At 45.5% G+C, this 21,461-nt stretch overlaps 1 protein-coding gene across 5 annotated transcripts in view; it reads right to left on the minus strand.

Moving 5' to 3' along the window:
• The window catches only part of AAK1 (AP2 associated kinase 1), an 84,865-nt gene that overhangs the window by 33,734 nt on the left and 29,670 nt on the right, over positions 1 to 21,461 (minus strand). For 2 of the 5 annotated variants that reach the window (XM_064497657.1, XM_064497659.1), the window contains exons 5-17: positions 20,224 to 20,366; positions 15,769 to 15,890; positions 14,216 to 14,297; positions 11,983 to 12,115; positions 10,843 to 10,946; positions 9,793 to 9,872; positions 8,118 to 8,272; positions 7,739 to 8,016; positions 6,670 to 6,876; positions 3,176 to 3,405; positions 2,379 to 2,536; positions 1,862 to 1,978; positions 421 to 516 (exon numbers count right to left, since the gene is read on the minus strand). In XM_064497657.1, coding sequence (XP_064353727.1) covers positions 421 to 516; positions 1,862 to 1,978; positions 2,379 to 2,536; positions 3,176 to 3,405; positions 6,670 to 6,876; positions 7,739 to 8,016; positions 8,118 to 8,272; positions 9,793 to 9,872; positions 10,843 to 10,946; positions 11,983 to 12,115; positions 14,216 to 14,297; positions 15,769 to 15,890; positions 20,224 to 20,366 — 1,905 coding nt within the window. The remainder of the gene's footprint in view (positions 1 to 420; positions 517 to 1,861; positions 1,979 to 2,378; positions 2,537 to 3,175; positions 3,406 to 6,669; positions 6,877 to 7,738; positions 8,017 to 8,117; positions 8,273 to 9,792; positions 9,873 to 10,842; positions 10,947 to 11,982; positions 12,116 to 14,215; positions 14,298 to 15,768; positions 15,891 to 20,223; positions 20,367 to 21,461) is intronic. The other 3 variants (XM_064497658.1, XM_064497660.1, XM_064497661.1) reach the window with 2 other exon arrangements.

The raw sequence follows: 21,461 nt of genomic DNA on the forward strand, positions 1-21,461 counted from the left end.
GCTTCACATGAAGCACAGGATCTGCAATAGAGTGAGGAAGCCAAAGAAACACTGACTCTTACGGGAAAGAAAGATGAACAGCAATAATGCAAACTACATTTTCAAAACTGGAAGCCAATTTGAAAGTGGCTTAGGTGAGCACAGATAATTACCCAGGTGTTATTTTTAGCTTTGAATACTGAACTTTTAAAGACAGCAGTATTAGGCATTAGAAATAACCTGATAACTCAAGGGGCTGCCGTGAAAACTAAGAGCTCTTTGCTGCTCAGTGCCGTTCACACCACCACGATCAGCCTGCCAGTGCCTAGCACTATTGACAAGAGCCCGGGATTTCAGATGTGCCTAGAAATAGAACTGGAAGATTAAGAATACAAAGCAAATGACAACAATCCCCACCCCATAAACCTCAGTTCCAGTTACCTGGTGCGTCGGATAATGGGAGAGGAATGAAAGGATCAGGCACAGTCAGAAGAGGAGGGCTAGTGTCCAAACTCAGAATGTCTTTCGTTTTTTCAGCTGGATAACCAGGAAGAGATAGGGCAAAGTGAAACAAAAGAAGAGAGAAAAGCAGAAAACATCAAGCAGAAACACTCAGCGCTGAGACACAGCTCAGTATCAAAGAGTCCAAGTCATAGCCTGGCAAGAACAACACACATGCATTCTCAGAACAAGCTTACATTGCTAGGGAAAAAGGTAGAAACCCCATTACCGTGTACCTCTCCAAAGCAGTTTTTAACCCATAGATCTCAAAACATTCCTTGAAAGGGAAGTACTATTCTTGCACTTCACAGCAGCACAAGAGGTGAAATGCCTTGACAGACAGCAGGTCTAAAACAAAGTGTATGGCATCTTGCACCAGCTAGGCTTAGAACTACATCTGTAGCTCACATCTAAGCAAAGAGATAAAGAAAAGGGCTGGAAGTGCCTGTCCCAGTGCAACAACTGAGAGAATTTCAGAGGCACCTTTCTGAACAGCCCAGTCCTCAGTGAAAGAGAGTCAAGGAGCACTTTTAAAGACAATATCTAAAAGAGAATTGAACATGCTACAGTGACCAGAAAGCCCAGAAGGTAGGGACACTTCTCAGGCTTCACAGGAGCCACCTTACAGCTGAATCTGGAACTGTTGCTGCTCAGTATCTTTCCTAACAGCTGATGGAACAACACAAATAGTTCACACAGCACTGAACAGCTGGACAAAGTCACAGAGTAACTCCCCAGAGAACTCCCGTGTCATCTATTTCAACTCCTTAACTCCCAGGTAAGGGCCAACAACACCAAGCTCCATTATAAGCTCCGCTAAACCTCTAATTATAAATAGAAATAAGCGTAAATGGATTTGTCACTTCTTGCCCTGCAAAAGGATTCTTCAGCCTGGGTTGCTATGCTTAATGAAGAAGCACCACCAAACATTTGCAGTTTTCACCGATAAGAATGGCTGCATAAGATGGGGAGAGGATTACTTACACTTACAGCTGCTGCTGGCAGTCTTCCAGGTTTTCACTGCATTCAGTGAGAACCCCTGATGTTGAAGAACTATAAACAAGCAGCAGCACTTACAGAGATTTTTCAGCACAGAAAGGGCTGCTTAAGGTAGAACCTCAGTACGCAGGTACCAAATGAGACACCAGATGGGGTCACACACACAGGCATCTGCAATAGAGCTCCTTAGACCAGCCAAGGACTTGTGGCCTCTAGAAGGGAGACTGCATAGCCAGTACAAAACTTCTTGCCTTCACCATTTATAAGTCAATTTGGAGTTTGTATCAATTTTATCTTCCTTCCCAAAAGGCTATGGCAAAAGTTGCCGTTTGCCTGCTATGCTTGTTGAGGGCATAGCTCTCTAGGATATACTCAAACTCACCTGATCCAGTGGTGAAAGAAGAGCCACCAAACGCATCTGCCTGGGGTGCAGCTGAAGCCGGCTGGAAACCTGGAATCAGGTTCTCTGTGGAACTGCCCATCTTTTCTGGAGCTTTCCCTGAAAGGCCAGATGCAGATTTAGGGGAGAGACTTCCATTCTTACCTGTACTTTTAGGGCACTATTTCCATACATAACTTAAGTCCCTCCCTGCGAATCAGAACTTGAAGTTGCAGATGAAGCAGAGTTTAAACCGTAGCTTCTACAACAAACTGATCATGGCCACCTTAAAAGCAGTGAGTACCACTCCCTTTGAGAATATGGCTTGTTTAATTGCAGTTGCTCAGCAAGGAGGACAGGGACAAAGAAAAAGGGAGACTGGAAGGATTTATCTCCTACAGGCACAGCTGACCACGACAGCAAGGGAGGGCCACGGCAGCATCTGACTGAAAGCACCATCATTCCACACCACCTTCCTATTTAATAGCAGGCTGGTGTTAAACCCTCTCCATGAACCTACCATCACCCAGCTTGGCAAAGTCCTTGTTCAGCAGCTCCTCAGCTGTGAGCTTGGAGAAGTTGTCATCATCAAACGGATTCCACGTGGAGACATCGGGCGGGTTATACACATTCTGCTGTGAGGTCCTCGGGGAACCCGAGGGTGTAGTGGAAGCAGACCTGGACAGAATCATCCCAACAAAACAACAGTCATTAATAACCAGTCTGAAATTCTCTGGCCAGCACTAGGATCTGGTCTGAGCTACTGTGTTACAATTACTCCCTTCTTAAAACACTTAGTTATTGTACTTCACACATCCAAAAGGCTGGGACCAGCTTGCCCTGTCTTCTCATAATCATGTCTGAGCATCCTGCTGATGTCAGGAATTAAAAAGAGACCATAAACATCCCATTGAAACAGTTCTCTGCAATGTCTACGTGGAGGCTTCCTGCCTGTAGATACTATAATGTGATGTAGCAAGTACTCCTGGGGAAGAGCCAGTGCTATGCAGCAAGCATGAAGCAGGCCCCAGGGCTACTGCTAGAACAGTTGAAGACTAGCATTTGTAATCTATGCGAAAGCCCAGTTTGCTTAATATTTTGGGAAAGCAGAAGCACCGAGGAGGACTTCTGCCCTTGGGCAGCTTCCGCCAACTTCCTGCCAAGCCCTGAACTGTGACCTTGGGGGGACAAAGGCTTATTTAGACCACAGAGTTTGGTGGCCAACCTTCGCCTCAGAGCTTGGTCTAGGAAGCATCCGAAAAGCCTTATTTATGCCCTCCCTCCACACCCTTGGACACCAAGCCATCAGCCACCTACTTGGACTTGTTGAGACTGGCTTCAGCAGCAGCTGCCTGCAGGAGCTGGGTAGACTTGCTAGCTGGAACCCCAAAAACGGCACTGTGTGTCACGTCGCTCAGAATCCTCCTGTGTCCCGCACGCTGCGTCTTGGGCGACGACGGAGGGGTGAGAGAGCCCAGCTTCTGCCCCTGCACAGCCGCAGGGGGTGTGGTTTGAGGTTTTTGCTGTTGCCGTATTTGTGCCTGCATCTAGGAGAGAAAGCAAAATGGAAGGTACTTGCTGGTGAACAACAGCCGTGCTGGAAGGATGGCTATGTTCTGGGGAACCAACCTCAGAGTCGTGGAACAAGGACAGTCTGGAGAAAAAAATTAGAGTCACTGATCTATAGTATTTCAGCATTACTACAATTGCACAAATGGACACTTTCTCCCCTTCCTATAGTTGAGTTCTGGAGGCCAGATTGCTATCAACGCACGTTTCTCAAGGCCAACTGGTCTTAGCAACTTGCTCAAGGGTAAAGGCTGAGAGTCAGGGCAGCGCTAAATAAAGGAAAACAGATAAGGGCACGCAGGAATCCTGTCATATAGACGCATGGAGTGGGGCAAGGTGAAGAGCAGCGCCTCTTCCAGTGGATGCCATGTAATTGAGATCAGATCTCTAAAGGGCTACAGGGCTTCTGCAGAAATCTACTGCAGGAGTTTGGGCTTTGCTTTCTCCAGACATGAGAAAACAGACAGCCCTTGACAATTCAACAGCAGTTGCTTCACGTTGTACATGAACCCATAGCACAGTCCTACTGTCAGAAGATGTAGGAGCACAACCCAGCTCCCCCTAAAAAAAAAAAAAAGCCACAGGCTAGAACTTAACCCTATACAATGCAAACCAAGAGGTCACAACCCTGAGCAGAGTGAACCAGGGCAATCACAAACTTGACTAACAGAAAGTTCAGTTGAAAGTCTACTGCTTCCACTGGTATGTGACAGCTTAGCGCAGCAAAAGGCTGACAACCAGGAATATAGACCAGCCAGACAAACAGATCTGTTATGCAGTAACAAACCCACAGTCCCATCTTCTGCAATCCCAAGAGGGTGGGAAAAGGCAGACAGACAGAGACACCCCACCCACACCCACCCAATTTAAAAAAAAGCCCATAACAGGTTAAGGAGCAGAGATGGCATTACCATAGGGTCATGCCGGTTTTCTCATTTCTTTCTACAGTGACACATACACAGCTCAGCTAAGGAAAACAAGACCAAGCAAAACAGGGAACTCAGCTTCATAAGGAAAAAGCAAGGACCACGGGAGTAAAAGTTGTCATTAAAACCTAGAGGAGAAAAATAAGCATGTTTGGTTTAAGCATATGCCAAGAGAGTTCAACTACAAACCCTTCAGGATCATCAAGATACTTCTCAAACTGATTGTATTCTCCCTCATCAATTCAGTCTTGCATTGAATTCACAGACATACTCCTAAACGCTCAAAATACTATTTTCTAGTGTTAAACAGCAGCATCACTGGGGATTGATGTGAAAAATCAGTCGGTCAATGGGATGTCCTAATCCAGTTATTGCTTGGATGTAAAGAGGGAAAATCAGAACGCAAAGAACAGAAAACTGTGCACTCCATCTCCACTGCCTGGGCACTTCTATCCTTCCTGCCTATTCCCTGCTCTGTATCATCCCAGGCCATTTTCACCCAGGGAAGAGAGATGGAAGACTTGGGATGGCCTAGCAGGGCAACCGGAAAGGAGTTGCATCCCCAGCGTGATTTTTAACTACAGCGGGGCAAGGCAAACAAGAGGTTAGCGGCCTTGCTTTTCACCCTGCCTTTTCAGGCAGGCTCTCTGCAGCCGAGAAGCAAGCTGACCTGACTGCTTCTAACGCACCCACCTTACACCTCGCTATGTAGGTCACCGCAGAACGGTACATTCGGTGCCGAGAAATAAAAAGGCCGTGCTGAAATCTCTGCAAAGTGAATGCATAGCTTATTAACCTGAAGTCCTGTAATACAAAAAGGTTTTGACAGGGCCTGGCTTGGTATCTTCTGCTCAGAGAGCACGCTCTGAAGAGACCATGCCTCACTACTTGTTTTTTAAATGACTACTGCTTTTCCCCTCCTGATTGCTGCAGGAGGGGAAGAGTCTCTACATGTGACAGTTCTGATTAGCCTTCGGGAGGCAGGCCTAATTTTCAGTCCAGCTGATTTAATAACATTAAAAAAGTTTTTGTGCATGTGAATCACAGCAAAGTTCTTTAGAGATGCACTTTAATAATACGTTTCAGGCATTCCTCCTCTAAAAGGAGCAGGGTAGTAATATGTGCCTCATCCAAAACCTGAAAACTCCTACTGACTTCAATAAACTGACTTGCCCCAGGTTATTCAGCAAATCCATAACAAGACCAGGAACACAAAAGCTCCAAGCTCATCACCTGCCCTAACAGCCAGCTCAACGCTGAAGATTAATAGACAAGCACGGGGTGAATGACAGAGCCCTGAGACACTGGCACCAGGGAAAGAGCAGGACAAACTGCTTCCACAGCATCACGCAGGTCATTGGCTCATGAAGTTCATTAGCCAAACCAACTCCTGATGTCAATTCAAAGAAAGCATGCCTGAAAGATGAATCAGGTCCTCAGTGACTGGCACCTTATGAACAACCAAGCACAAACTGGCCCTTAGTCTGGGCTCAAATATAGCGTAGCCAAACCGGTCTGTTATCAGACACCATTTGCTTTGCATATGTGCAACCAGGTACAGCAAAACAATGAACAACCTCCTCTTGCCTGGTGTCTGTAGACAACACACTGGCTTTCCAACACACAACCAGAGTGAAGGACATCCCTTCGCGCTCCAGAAAACAAGCAAGAGCAGATGGGATTGCACAGTAATGAAGGCAAAAACACAGCTTCTTGCTTGCACTGCAGAGACACCCGGGCAATGCAGATCCTGCCCTCTGGCACAGCTCCCCTGCCTTTACCACTACAGACAGCTGGCTACTGCCATGTTGCACACAGGCATATTTTCCTTTAAGTAAAAAGCATTTATTTTGGGCACATGTTCAGATGATTAGTAAACTGGATGATTTATTTATTTTTGAAGACATGGTGCCTTGAAAAGTCTCCTTTCCACAGTATTCAGAAGGAGGAAAAAAAAGCAACCCCAGCTCCAGAAACAACTCGGCAGGCTGCTTGTACCTGCCTTTGCACCAGAGCTCTGGGGACCAGAGGAAAGTTTTCCAAGTGAGCAGTGATTTGGGGTAGCTCAGTTGCCTTACGCCCATCTTGATGCTTCAAGTATGAATGATTTTTGATGAGAGTTTGTCACAAGTCCTCTAAGGGAGTGTGGCAGTGGAGGGACAGGGAGAGATGCTGCCTTAAGAAACCTACCCATCTTCCACAGGCCCAGAGCACAACCCCACCCTGCCAGGTTGTACTCGCCTACAAAACCTGGCAGGGGAGCACATGCCAGTACTCCTCATCCCGCTGCCCCGCTCCTTCCCGCAAGGCTCTTACCACTTGCTCCTGCGGAGGCGCCGGCTGGGCCGCAGCCTGCTGGGCCTGGGGCTGCGGCGGTGCTGGGGCCTGTTGCTTCTGCTGAGCTGCTGCTACTGCTGTTTTCTGCTGCATTGCTGCCTGCTGGGCCATCATCTGCTGCTGCTGCTGGTAGTAGTTCTGCATCAGTTGCTGCTGTGCCGGCGCTCCTTGCTGCATCACTGGGAACTGGGACAAAACCGGCTGTTAAGCTGCCTGCTGCGAGGCTGGGAACTGGGGTACCGCGGCCAAAACTCGGGGCCAGCCACGGGGCTGGTTACAGCCAGCACAAGGGACAAAGCACTAACAGGCTGCAATGGCTTGGAGACCATCCGCAAGGGAGCGGTGAAAAACAGCCTGCTGGTCGACCATTAGAGCCTGCCTTTGTGTAACACCCGCCCATATGGGGCTACCAGGATGCAGAATCCTGTGGTCCAAAACTCCTTTCTCCATTTGTACTTGCTCTAAACAAAGGCCTTCCTTTCCCCAGGATAGAAGGATTCACTAGTGCTCTGCCTCCACTGTTAAATTATGCATTAGCAGCGATGTGGGCTGCTATAAACACCTCAGTTAAGCATGCAAGTCTGTCATTGAGACACATCTCGTCTAACACGTGATGTTTTCACAGGCCTCCCTGTCATCGCAGTCTACCACAAACAACAGACCTGAATCTTACCGTTAAGAAGGCATGCCAGGTTTCTTGTCTCACAAGGGGAGCAGACAAGAACTTCCACCCCTCTGCTCATCAGTTAAGCATTGACCTCAAGACCTCTAAGTACTCTGAGCTGTGAAATCTTAACCAGCACTGTTGCTTTTACGTTTGTACCTCACAGAAATATCTCAAGGCCTTCCACTTTGACAGTTAACAATACCAGCCTTTTGTGTAGCAAGAACATCTTGCTAAATAACTAGAGATGCTACATCATTAGGAAAACCCCTAAAAACTGCACCTACCCCAACAGAAGACTTGTTATAAATGCAAAGACCAGGCCTTGAAGGCCTCTAGCACACGGCCCGGCAGGAAGCATATGATGAACATGGCCCCACTCACCTGCTGAGCTTGCATTATCTGCTGCTGCTGGTAATACGCAGCCTGTTGCTGCTGCTGCTGCTGCAGTAGTTGCTGTTTCAAGAAAAGCTGCTGCTGATGCTGAGGGGTGGCTTGCGGCTGAGTAGACGGGACCTGGGACTGCGCCTGGGAAGCCTGCTGCGGAGCCGGCGCCTGTTTGGTCTGCGGCTGTGCCGGCGTCTGTTGCGGCGGTGCTTTTGGCTGGGGGACGCTCGCAGGGAGCGAAGGCTGGCTGCTGCCCAGGGCGGCAGGTCCTGCAACTGGTAGGATGAAACATCTGTTAGAGCCGTCACTGCGCACCGAGGTCCCGCTGTACACCAGAGCCCTGCGGGAAGGCACCGACCGGACAACGCAGTCTCACCTTGCGGCTGAATGGCCGCTTGGGCCGTGGGCCTCTTCCTGGGCGTCAGGGCTGGCTGAATGGGTAGAATTCCAGGGTTGGGTTGCGTCTGTCCTGCTTTAGGTCTCTGGCGGGGTGCTATGGAAGTTTCCGTCGTAGGAATAGGATCTGTCAGCCTACAAAAGAAGGTAAGGAGTTAAAGGAAGAAGAAACATCGCTCCAACAAGCACTGTGCTCTCAGTGCTCCATTTGATAATTGGTACAAGCAGCCTACAGTATGGGTTTAACAGCTCATCAGTGCTTAAGCCGCATGGGACTGAAAGGTGAATAGGTGCCCAAGTACACAAGACAACCCTTCCCACAAAACTGCAAGCAACATAAAACTTAACAGATGCATTCACAACAATTAATCCGATCCAGTCAATCTGACTCAATCAGATTTTGACTTATTTCAATCATTTTGACTTCTTTGCCAATTGTGGCGTCGTCTCCTGTCAGACAGCTGGAACTTGTCAAAGTCACTCAGCTTATTCAACCATTTGCTACAACATACTGTTTAAATCCACTTGCAGAGTTACAGATGAGCAGATGAAAGATGTAATAAGTTAGCTTAAAAGCAGCTGGTACCTTTCGGCAGAATTGTTTAAACTGGCATCTTTAGAAGTACTTTAAATTTAGTAGGTCTAACCCCAGAATCAAGCTGCTTGTCCTTCCCTGATCCCTTCTCGATATTTTTTGTCCTGCAATAATGCAAAGTGACAGAGCCAAGAAACCAGGCACCATCCTGCCCTTTTGTCAATGTATTTGCTTACTAGGTATCAAGTTGTTCTTCTAACATGAGGGTAACTGTGTTCAATTATAAAAACAAACAAAGCAGACTTAGGGACTAACAGACAGAAGGAGAGATGCCCTATTTCAGAGTCTGAAGACAACTGCTATTTTTGGAATATCCACTGCTGTACTACTCACTTTGCAGTAAAATGAGATACAAGTTCTTTGTCCAAAATAATTCACAGATCTGCTATAATATCATAAGCAGAGCTAGCAGCAGAATGAGAGAAAGGAAACCATCACAACAGTAAAGCGGTTTCTCCACTGATTAGGCTCTTCAGTGGGAGACTGCTTGGACTTCTCTCCCCACCCCAAAAGCACTTATATGGCTCCTGCAGTAATCACAGCAATTGCATACGATAATTACTGGGTCAGGTTATCATATGCCGAGGGTCAAACTCAAATAGCAAGAGTCCCTGATGCGGTTCCTCAGCAGACTCACGCTCTCTGGGCCAGTTCCAAGCCCACTGCAGGCCAGCTGCAGTGTTTCTCCTGACTTTGCTCTGGGTACTGCCTTAGGATGGATGATACAGTAGATTCATCTAAGCACATGATCTTCAACTGCTGCTGTCAAATGGTGTCTTCAGTACACAAAGCCTAGCTGTTGACTCATGCTCAGCATCGCCCAAGTCCCCCCCCCTCCACGCGCATGCACACAAATTCCCTCTATTATCTGCATTTTCTGAGTTTCAGAGCAATGGACATTTACATATTCCAAGCAGAAGCCTCAGGACAGCAGTGTTTGTCTCCCTGTGTAAGCGTAACCCCACAAGGAAGTAGATAAACATACTCGGGCATCATTCCTGTTAAAAAGCAGACAGGCAGCACACAATAACAGAGACCTGGGCATAACGAAGATGGTTACCTGGCCTTTGGTTGGCTCTTCTTTGCTGCAGCCTCACTTGCTTTGACCGGGTCTGGAAGCTTAGCGGGGATTGGAGAGTTCTGCAAAAAACACTGCGTTTAGTATTTTGAGGACACAAAACAGAGCCAGAAGCAATTTGTAAAAGTGGTCAAGTGAAAGTGGGAGACTGTGGGATCCCCAAAGCAGTATTCATCATCATGCTGGATTCAGGACAGACCCCTCAATGTTAATGTCATGAAGAAACCATAGTTTGGGAGAGTCTTTACAAGGGAAAAAAAAATAGGGCTCAGCTTTTCAACCATTGACTACATCTGGAAATGAACACAAAGCTTTATAGCACAAGCTGAGTGTTTTATAAAGCCAGCCTATGGACAATAGCAACAATATTTACTAAAACTGTTGTACAAAAATGCAGACATAATAGTAACAAAAGTGTGTCTTGTTCATGAAAAGCATAAATTACCACCTGAAGTTTCTTCTCAGTCATACTCAAGAGGCAACAGAATAAAGTTTCATGTCACCAAGATGTCCACAAAAAATTGCCAACTCTACTTTTCAGCTGAAATCTATAAAGACACACTAAGCACAGGCAGAAGGTTGTGCAAGGTCTGATGCAGTTCAAATGGAAAGAGGCTATTCTCAGCCAGACAGCAGGCATAAAACCACTACATTTAAAACCAACTGCAGTGCATATTACACACGCTATGATGAATTTGTCTAGAAATCAAGTCAGTTTCACAAGCATGGCCTAATTTTCCATGTTCACACACGCAAGGCCTCTTGGATGGCCTCACACTGATAACTGGGTGAGGAGGTAAACCAGGGGCAGACAGAAATAAGCAACACTTGAAACAAGACCCTGATTTCCTTCCCTTCCCACCCCCACCAAAAAGCATTTCTAATCACAAAAAAGAAAAAAAGAAAGCCCATCCTAATTGCAGGACTGGGGAACCACTGATGGAGCATATCCTTAATATTCAGGCCTCCTGAATATATCCCAGCCTCCTCCTCACACAAAACCTGGCATCAGCCCACTTCTTGGGTACTCACCTGGACATTTTGGACGGGGCACTCCTTCTTTGCCAATTTGAATGCAAAGTAGGAGACCTGGTAAATATCAGGTCTCTTATCAGGGTCTGGCTCAAGCATATACCCTTTTAAAAAAAAAAAAAAAAAAAAAAAAAAAAAAAAAAAAAAAAAAAGTTAACATCAGAGGATTAGAACAGACAGACCCCTGCATCTGACACAGCCAGATGCTAACGGGGTGCCCTGCCTCCTTCAGAGCATCCAGCCTGCGGTCAGCAGGGCTGATCTATCAGTCAGCTGAGAAGGGGACAGGACAGTCAGGCAGGATGGACTGGCAGGTGCTCTCCAACACAGCTACGTGCAGCTCACTACCAGAGGCCCTAGAGCAAAGAGGGGGAAATGCAGCCTGCTTGGTCAGGCACTAGCTTTGGTTTTGACTTTGTCAAGCATTTTCAAGCGGAATCTCAGGAAGAGAGCTTGATCCAAGCCCAGGCGTGGCAGTGGGTCTGGAAGACAGGCCAGCCACAGACACCACTGCCTTTGCACAAGCAAGGAAAGCATCAGGCTCCTTCGCGAACACATCCAAGTCTGTGTTACTCAAGATTACAGCTAGAAAAATCAAATGCAGGCTGAAAGCAAGAGAGCTGCCCCAGCTTTGCCAAGAGTAATGCGCTGTACCCTTAATTACGCATTCACTCTAGTCAGTGGGTTATTTATAAATCATTTCAGTTCTGTTTCACAATTCACAGAAGATAAATTCTTATCGGTAGCCTAAGTCACTGCGGTTCTTTTCAGTTCCTTATCCAAATAGATTACTGGAGAAATACGTTTCTGTATAAATAGGCTTATTGTGCAAGCCTCTGTAGGAGTTTTAAACCAAATGGTTGTCTATTTCCCTGCCTTTACACAGAGTTCATTACAGCCTAGCCAAATAGAAATCTCTTTGTCATAACCGCCTTTTGAAGAGTGATCACCCAAGCTACTGGAAGACCATTTTGTACACCTCTGTGTGCAAGCAAGTCCCTTAGAAGAAGAGAAACATCAGTTCTTTTGTTGTAAGAGCAGGGAATGTAAAAATTAAAAATGTATCTATATATATAAACATATATATATATTTTTAAAGTTCTGCAGAAGTAAATTATGTCATGTAAGAGAGAGACTCACGGATGAGGCAGTGCATGTCTTGCGAATGCCGAGAATTATCTGGAATGGTGAAATTGCCATCGCAGATTGCTACCTGACTCTCCCCAAATGGCAACGTGAAGTAACACAGCTTGTACAGCAAACAGCCAAGGGCCTAAAGAGAGAGAACAGAGCAGATCATTTAATAAACAGGAGCAAAGCAGGGAACCATACAACTCAAATATCACTGTAGATAACCGGGAAAGCGGTCTGGCTCGTTCTACCACCAGGGTCCTGCATGAATCCGAGCCAACGTTTTAACCTCCCTGGGATCATCTGAAAAACGAGCAGAATGATACTGAAGATAAATGCACTAAGAGCTCTCCCTCCCTAAGCTGAGATGCTATAATCTCGGTGAGAAACATCACACACACTCCCCACAGTTCCATATACCACTATTTATAGTGTAACCTTTCACGTAACTAAAGAAGCAAAGCCTGAGATGTAACAAGGGTAGGGAGGAAACATATAAAATAAGATCCCCAGACCCACACAAACTTCACACTGGTACATGCTACTACAAGTAGGTCTACAATAGGACTTACTCTGTCCTCCAAACACAGGTAGGAAAAAGCCAGACAACAGCAAAATCAAGCGGGACACGTCTTTAACACATTTATACTGACAAAAATCAAGCTTTTGCCCAAGCTTAAACCATACTAGTTCAAAGAACTTTTTGACCCTTATAACTATGTACCAGTCAGAGATACTCAGTTTATATCTGTAATAAGTTAAACCTGGGAGAATTAAGTAAAGCAATGAGAGAGAGGATCTTAAAACAAAACAGAATCCTGCAGGCTGCTAGGTTATATCGCTGCTCCATCTATTTCTGCCCTGCTTTTGACAGCAAGAACCACCAGCTATTTGAAAAAGAAAAGACAAGTTTTGTACAAAGGGGTAATTATGAAACACTCTCACCATCCCGGGGGGAGAGGGGGAGACATTCCCTATGCCTAGGCAACTCATGATCAACTTGTACTTTTTGTTACAGGATTTCACAACTCAGTTGCATTCTTGTTTAAAATAACTTCAATGAAATTTAAGGGAAGGGAGGTTACAACACCGCACACTCATTTGAAAGCGCCCAGCGGGTCACTAGAACGTAATTCCTTCCACGCGAGGAAGGAGAGCGCAGTTTGAGCCTTTGGGTCTCTCTTCCCACATTATCACGGGAAAGACGACAGATCCTGGCTTCTCCTCTGGCTGGCTTTGAGGCCCTGACAAGCTTTTCATGCTGCTACAGCCGTGACCTTCCCTCCTCAGGTCTCTATCACCAGGGCAAGCGACTGGACACTGGTACCCGGCTCAGTTCTGCAAGCCTCCCCCTCGACTCAGCTGGACAAGAGCCCCGCAGGAGCTGCTGTGTTCCTGACTCTGAGCTCAGCTCACAGAGAGGACAGAGGTCTCTTCCCAGCAGATGCTGGGCCAGCAATTTTCCCTCTTATACATGCAGATGCAGCACTATCGAGGATACATTAAAACCCTCCTTATACAGCTACTGCCTCATTACTGCCCAGATCAGGGTTTCAGACACCATACAGACACATTCTGAAGTTGCATTCGAACACATTCCATTTGCTGAGCTGCCACTACACTACAGACAGCACCAACTTTTTCTCATCTCCTTCCCAGCTGAGCAGAAACCTACCACCCTTGATTAGGTTTACAGTAATAGATGACTCCACAGTTGCATTTTGCTCTCAACATGACATGAGGCATGTCAAAACTGCACTGATCATTAGAAACACCAGCACAAGACTCTGGTCTTGCGCCACGCTTGATAACTCTGAGCTGTCCTACACTGTCCGGGAGAAACACACTATTGCTGTCGGGCGATAGGTTTATTTTCTCAGCTTTTTCTTCTTTTAAACGCTTGCAACCCAACCCTGGCACAAGAAATCACAATACCCTGAACGTTCTGTTTCCACTCTTAAGATAGGAAATTAGGTTTGAATGGTTCAATCCTGAAATTTCATACATCTCTAAATAAAAACCACATGGGAGGCAGCATACAAAGAAGCAACCATGTTTCATCCGCAAGTCACCCTATTTAGTATAACTCAGCAGAAATGTCAAGCAGAGGAACTCTTTATTCAGAAAGAGTCCAACCTTTTAAGGAAAGCAGGTTAGCTCCAGACAGACGTTACCCTGTAATTATGGTAATGAAAGCAAGCTGCAGTCTGGTTCTACTATGTTAAGTGGGTTTTATACATACCCATATGTCTGCTTTTGTAGTAATAAGTTTGCCACTATACAGGTTGACCATTTCTGGTGCTCTGTAGGATAACGTAGTGTACCTGTAGCAAAAAGATCCATCAGCGAGTTGGAAATGGACAGACTTTCACTATGGCTTATTTAAAAACAGTTCAAAATCCAGCCATCCCTCTTCATCTCAGGACAAACGCTAAAGATGATAAACCACTGAAAAGTAAATAAACCATTTAACAAAGCTTCTGCTGCGTATATCTAACAAGAAAATATGAACCATTGAAAATTGTCCTGGAAAACCAAAGCAATAGCCAAGATCCTTTGTAAAGCCAGCAATTTACTCACAAAACAGTACAATCATTTTAAGAACCAAAACAGAAATATTCAAGGATTCAGAATATTCACAAGGTTGATAGTCAAATGTCCTCCGCAACGTCCTCACTGCTGGGACTTTGGCCAACCTGCAAGACTGTAACCGCATACGTGGCTCTGAATAAATAGGCTCCCATACTGGGATTCCTGCTCATAGCCATTGCAAACAAGGGAAAGGTTATTTTGCAACCCAAATTGTAACTAGAATCTGCCTTGTTTTAACAAATCACTAGAAATAGAAGAGCTAGAGACAGGGACACAGTTTAAGAGATTCTTACAACCAGGTTTCATATCAGCAGTTTATAATTTCTGCTGCAACACCTTGCACACCATTTGCCTTAATCACAAAAGAGCATTGCTAATGGCAAAGTTTCGTAGGCTTGTTAGCAAGTACACAAATAGGGCATTTCAAACAGACTGCGCAGTGAGACGAGGAGAGCTCTAAAAACTTAAGTCAAACAAGTCCAGGCAATCTATGCAGCCATTATTAAATCTTAACAAAAATGAGGCCCTTGCACACACATCTAACATGATTTTACAGCCAGAGTATTACATTAGCATAACTGCAAAGTTTGCAGCAGTGATGCTGTTAGAACTATAGCAAGAGCAAGGACCTGGCATCCGCGGCATCCCTGATCGAGGCTCTATGGGACTGCCAGTTGAGTTCGCTTTTTTTAAAAGCTTCAAGGGCCATCTCGCTGTCACTACTAGAGCTGACTGCACGTGAGACAAGAGAAGGAGATGGATTAAACATCCAATATCCTTCCATTTTCTGTGAACAGTTGAGGCTCCCTTCCGAGTTAGGCAAAGCATTTCCTTAGTCACTGCAAAGACTTATGATGAGCAGCTCAGAGCAGATGGATTTTGTCATTTGCTGTGTTTGCAGTTCAAAGAAACCAGGATAGATCGGGGACAAAGACAGACTGACCCCATATATAACAAAGAACATCACTATCTCACCAAGGTGGACAACTTCTCTGTATTAATACAATCAGTCTTTCAGGTCCAAAGCTCAATATATTATTTCACCTTCCCCCAGGCCCTTATTTACCCTCCACCAGATATACCTCTATGCCGAGGTATCCAACCTGCTACCGCAGGCATGAGCAAAATTTAGCTGAGGGGTGGAGGCAGAAGTACCCTTCAAATGCAAAATAGATCCAAGTTGAAAAGAAAGAGCACGCTTACTTTTTGATCTCCTCTTCTACTGCGTTCACCCCTTCTGTTTGAGGGTTCTGGAATTTGTTGGTAGCGCTTCCAAAGTCACACAGGACGTAGTGGCCACGATCATGCAGCAGGATATTTTCAACCTATGAGTACCACAGACAAACAAAACCTCTCCATTAGAAAACAAACAAACAAAAAAACGTTTTCTTTAGATGACCCTGGGCTCTTCGTGCCTGAAGACATACATCAGACGAGTCTGAAATAAAACTGTAACATGGCTGCAAAGAGAAAATACGCATCAAAACTCTGTCATACCTCTTAAAATAGAGATCACGTCATGGAAAAGTGGTTGTAACATTATCTTCTATTCTGCCACCTATTCTTTCTACTTCTCCTTCCTTCTCCTTTTGCAAGCAGATCACCTTGCCGCTATTAAGACCACGATGCACTTCCAGACAAGGACCACCTCTGTGTCTCCAGTGCCTAACTTTGGGATAGCTGATACGAGCTGCCTATAGAGGGTCTACAGCTTTAGGAAGGGCTATACCCCCTCACTATCTCGTGGGGCAGAGAGAAGTCAAGCGCGTGACAACACACACACTTCTATACTTCAGAAACTACAGCACACCTCCAGTTCTTTGCCTACAGTTTACCTGTCATTTAGGACCTTATTCAAAGCAAAGCTAAGCTTATGCTCACATTTCAGTTGTTTGTTATCAAAATGTGTCGTGTACCCAAATTCCCTAAACAGTGATTCTACGAGCAGAGGTTCTTCTGGTCTAATAAAAAGATGACCCCTTTCTTTCAAATACTATTTGGAGCTGGAATCACACAAGTTGATGCTGCAACAAACACCCATGGTAGCTGAAGATCAGCAGTTCTTTTCCCGAAAGAACCACACTTAATCATGCATTAATACAACTCTAGCTTGCATCCATGTGAGAAGCTGTCCACAGGTTACGATACTGACTTAAGACTAGAAAAAGCTGGGATCAGTTCTTCAGTTTGGCAACGCAGCCCTGCATTCCAGTTCTTCATCTGCACGATGGCATTAACAACACGTTCTCCCAAGGGAACGTACACAATTCTCAACGCATTTATCCACGCTGTCAAATGTTCAGATACAACAAGATAAAACATACTGCTTCTATATTTCAAAAATCACCATGTAAATATTAGCTGACAAAGACTTTTGGAAATAGACCCCCCCCCCATCAAGGACCATCTCTACAAAAGGAGAGAAAATGAAGGAGTCAGCATTTTATGCATCAGAAAATACAGCCAAAGAAAAGCAGCTGAGAGGGGAAACGCTGGCTTGAAACCAAGGGTTAAACAACACACCCCCTCCCCACTGCCATCCATCTGCTTTGAATAAAGCATTGCACACAGATGTTCTTCCTAGTAGATCAACACTGACAGCATTATTCCCTATTCCCTGCAAATACTCTGCCAATGTTTCCAGAAGAATCCTTCCACTTTATCTGGTTGAGGATCTGACAGGACATTTCACTGAAACATCTTGCAAGTTTTATTACAAAACAGTACTGGGCTATCCAGCAAGCAAGCTTGTTCAATAATTTCCAGAAAAAAATAAAAATAAGGCCAAGGGCATGAACTACTGCTATTGCCTGCTGGGCCAAAAGAACCTGAGGACGGAGGTACCTTCTTTCAGCCAAACACCCAGAGGGCAGCAGTCCGACCAAGGGCCGCTGAGCGCTCGCAATAGCTGCGGTCCTGCACATGCCCAACGCTGAAGTCAGACTCTAAGCAAATATATATCAAGGAAAGCTATGAGTTACCTTAACTTTTGTTATTTAAAGCATTTAGTTAACTTGTGCATTTAAACTCTAAAGCAAATGCTGTTCTCAGCTAAAACAGCAAATGAAGTGGGAAAACACTGCATGAACAAATTGGTGGGGGGAATAAGATTTTAAACTGACAAAATCAGCACACGTTATCATCTTGTGACAGCAACATCTTTGAAGGCCTGTATTTCTAAGTGCGAGCTGTGCTTTGGGGAGCAGGGTATGCACGCGTGAGGGTCTGCCTGCATGACCAAGGTACGCTTCCTGACTACTTTGCAGTTTTTCAGGTCTCTTTAAAGATGTTTCAACTTCCCTTCCTCCCCAGCACCATCCACTGTCTCCTTCTGAAAGCTTAGTTAGTATTTCATAGCAAAGAACTGAAGGCAACTGACATCTCAGAGCACTAACTGTTTGGCACGTGCAGATTTTTAACATGGCCAATATAACAGTTTAGCGCTGGACCCACTCTCTGAACACAGAGCCATCCAAACAATTTCCAGGAAAAAGTCTGCCAGCAGCATCAGCGCGAGGCTTGGCTTTACAAAGGAGGGTGATGGGAGAAGGCACAGAGATAACAGCAGCACAGCGTGGCTGTGTTATTGCCCCACAGAGAGGTACAATCCTGGTAGGATTCCTGATGAAATGAAAGGAGAAAAAAATAAATCCTCAACATCAGAAAGCAATATTTTGGTCACTCCAGCAGCTCAGGAAAGGAAAGAAGGAAGGTCTTGTGATCAAGATCGGTTATGTTGATTGACATGGCATTTTGCTGTATCTCACTCTCTCTGCTACAAGAGAAACCGGCAGATCCTCTGCAATCAGTCATCCGCTCCTGGAACCAGACGGGTTCAGACTCGCAGAAGCATGACAGGTCGAAGCAGAGACCTCCCACTGCAGAAAGCTTAGAGCCAACCTTGACTTCTACAGCTCTGAGCTGGTGCTTTGAAAAACACGAGTTACAGAGTGAGAGACAGGAAAGCCATGGTTAAGAGTGTCAATCAAGGCACATGAAACTAAACAGCAGCTTCTGTACAACATATCACATAGCTGTAAGTGCACAAGGGCAGACTGACACAATACCTGCTGGGATATCATCAGGTCCGGAAGGGAAGCCTTAATACCTGAATGCAGGGACCAAGTATCATCTTTTTCATAGCCTTTATTGCAGTGAGATGTTGACTAAGACTTTTCTGGCCCCTAATCTCTCTTGGAACTGTGCTAGAATTGCAACTCACCCCCAGCTCTCAGCACTAAAATTAAACTAAAATAAAGTCACTACCTATTTAAATCAGTGATTCTATGTTAGTACCTAGATGCATGATTCTGACTGGCACTCCGTGGTCAGCATGACAGAAATAATACAATATTCAACCTGAAAACATGTCTCAAAGTAGACAGGAGCCAGCTGTTTCTGTGCCAGCTTTGGGCACAACTTAACAACCAAGCACCAGGCCTTACAAACTTTGCCGATCTACACATGCAATAGTGGACTGGATATCAGACCATCACAGTCCATTTCAATTGCAATTCTCAATGCAGAGAGCAACACAGAAGACTAACTCGCTAATCCATCACAGATGTCCCAGAATTCATTCACATGCCACACTGAGTTTGTTCTTTACAAAGAAAACAGGGATTTGCAAGGCAAAAAGGTAACAGCAGGGGTTAATATCAACTGAAGAGGTTCCTGCCCCTAAAGCTCATCTTCCCACCCCAGTTTCCCTTGACTACACAGACTACTGGACAACGTCCACAGACCCAGAGAGCTTTGAATCCAGGCCTCAAATTTAAATTACTCCTCACATTTTACAACATTCTACAACTACAGAATTGAGATTCGTTTCATAGATTCAAACTGACTGAGCAGTGGGTCACAAGCATTCGGCATACCCTAAAGCATACCAAACCGTGAGGATTTTTTTTCCCTGCATTACCTGGCTGCTTTTGGCACACATGCCTGATTTTGGTCCCCTGAAACAATGGCCAGTGGTACAAAATAAACATCTGTTCAGGGCTCCAAAAACAGAGCCTGGCCCACAAAGCAAATTTGAATTTCAAATGTATATAGGAACCTCCCTCTCGGCTGAATGTGTTATTCAGGCATTTTATGAGCTGGGCGAGAGGAAATGAGAACATCTTTCTGTTTGTTTGTTTGATTATAGGCATGGGACTTTTTCAAAGCTCTCCCTGCTGGCCTAGCTCTCCTCCCCGCTAAGCGCAGAGTTTTCCAACGCATTTTCATGGTCAGAGCGAGAGGCCAGTTCTGAAACCGTCCAACAACTCCTGCCCCAAAGCCAACATCTCTGGATGTGAATCCACGCAACAGATTTACAGCATACTCTCTGTGAACTACCTTATAACATCAATACTGCTTCAGGTGGTAAGAATTCGCTGTGAATAATTTATCAGATGCATTCTGGCACATTGTCTACGCAAAACAATTATTCACAAACATTTGTGTTTTTTTAAGTAGAGCTATAGATAGTTAAACATATGGTAAGCAGCAATGAGAGGCTCGTGTCTTTTTTATCTTCCAGTAAGGAGAGGTATTTATGTCCACTTCTCCTCATTATTAACAACAGAAACCCAGTATCAGCATTCAAAGCCTGTCTGCCATTACGCAGGCAGCGAACACACACCTCCTCTTGCATTACTGCAGTCCACAGCTCACCTTCAAATCCCTGTGGATTATCGGCGTCTTACACTGATGCAATCTCGCTACAGCTTCACAGGTGTCGCAGAAGATCTGCAGGACCTCGTTCTCAGTGAACCCCGTTTGCAAGCGTTGGTTCATGAGGTTCACCACTTGACCTCCTGAGAAGAAACACACACCAGAGAATAGTTGTGCAAGATGAGGTCTGTGCTGTGTCCAAGCCCCAACCCCACCTGACACACCTGGTCGTAATCTGCTCTCCATGAAACTGCAGCTGTACAGTCAGAGCACAAGAAGTTCATGAGTTCAAATTCAAAACTCATCAAGCCCCTCCCAGAGGCTTTTGGCAACCTCTCTCCTTGCCTAAATCCGAGGGGATTTTGCTTATCTGGCAGCAGGCGTTCCATCTCATCTTCTCTTTGAGCAATGCTTCGAGAGCAGCAACGGACCTTCTAAGGCCCTCATTTACCCGGCTCTGGTAAGACCCAAGTGTATTTCTGACTAAGCCACATTTTTTCTTTCCTGCTCCAATAAAAAGCTTTTGTCAGACTAGAGAAATGAAAGACCAACTTTGGCATACCCACAGTCCACAAAACAGTCTGCCACATGCAGGCAGCAGAAGAACAGGCACAGAAGAGGGGCTAAGGAAGCTGGAGGGAGCGCACACTCAAGTGCCATGATTTACGCTTCCTCTCACAGGGTAGTCTGCAATGTGAAGCTGAGCGGGGATTTAGTAGTGCTGGCTGGCCTCTTCCTTACAACGCTCCTCGTGACTTTCCGGATCAAGCTTACAGAGAACTTCTGCAATGATTCCATCAGAAAAACTACTCATAGGGTTCTTCTTTGTACCAGGAACAAACCCAACCCAAGCTAGTTGAGATTCCTGCATCAAAACGAGGTAGTGAAGAGGTGATGGCAGGACAAAAGGACACACTGTACACATCTAAAGACACTTTAGAATCCAGTTGTCCTTGGTACAATGCACCTGCCATCAGCTAAAAGCTGACCAGTCCCAAGAATACCTATTTCCATCAGCTGCCACCACACAAAATAGCCACAGACTTCTGAGGTCACCTGGCCAAAACGTTGTTCTTTGCTTAATGCTCTATTCCTGCAATAGGCTTTGGAGCACAGTATATGCGTCATTTTCCAAACACCACATCCTAGCCGCAAGAGATCAAAGCTTCAGCACAGCTGAAAAAAGTGGAAGGGCCTGTCTGGCTAGAGACAGCTGAGCAGAAAGGGCAGAGGTAAAT

This window comes from Dromaius novaehollandiae, chromosome 26, assembly GCF_036370855.1.
Source record: "Dromaius novaehollandiae isolate bDroNov1 chromosome 26, bDroNov1.hap1, whole genome shotgun sequence".
Classification (NCBI taxonomy): domain Eukaryota; kingdom Metazoa; phylum Chordata; class Aves; order Casuariiformes; family Dromaiidae; genus Dromaius; species Dromaius novaehollandiae.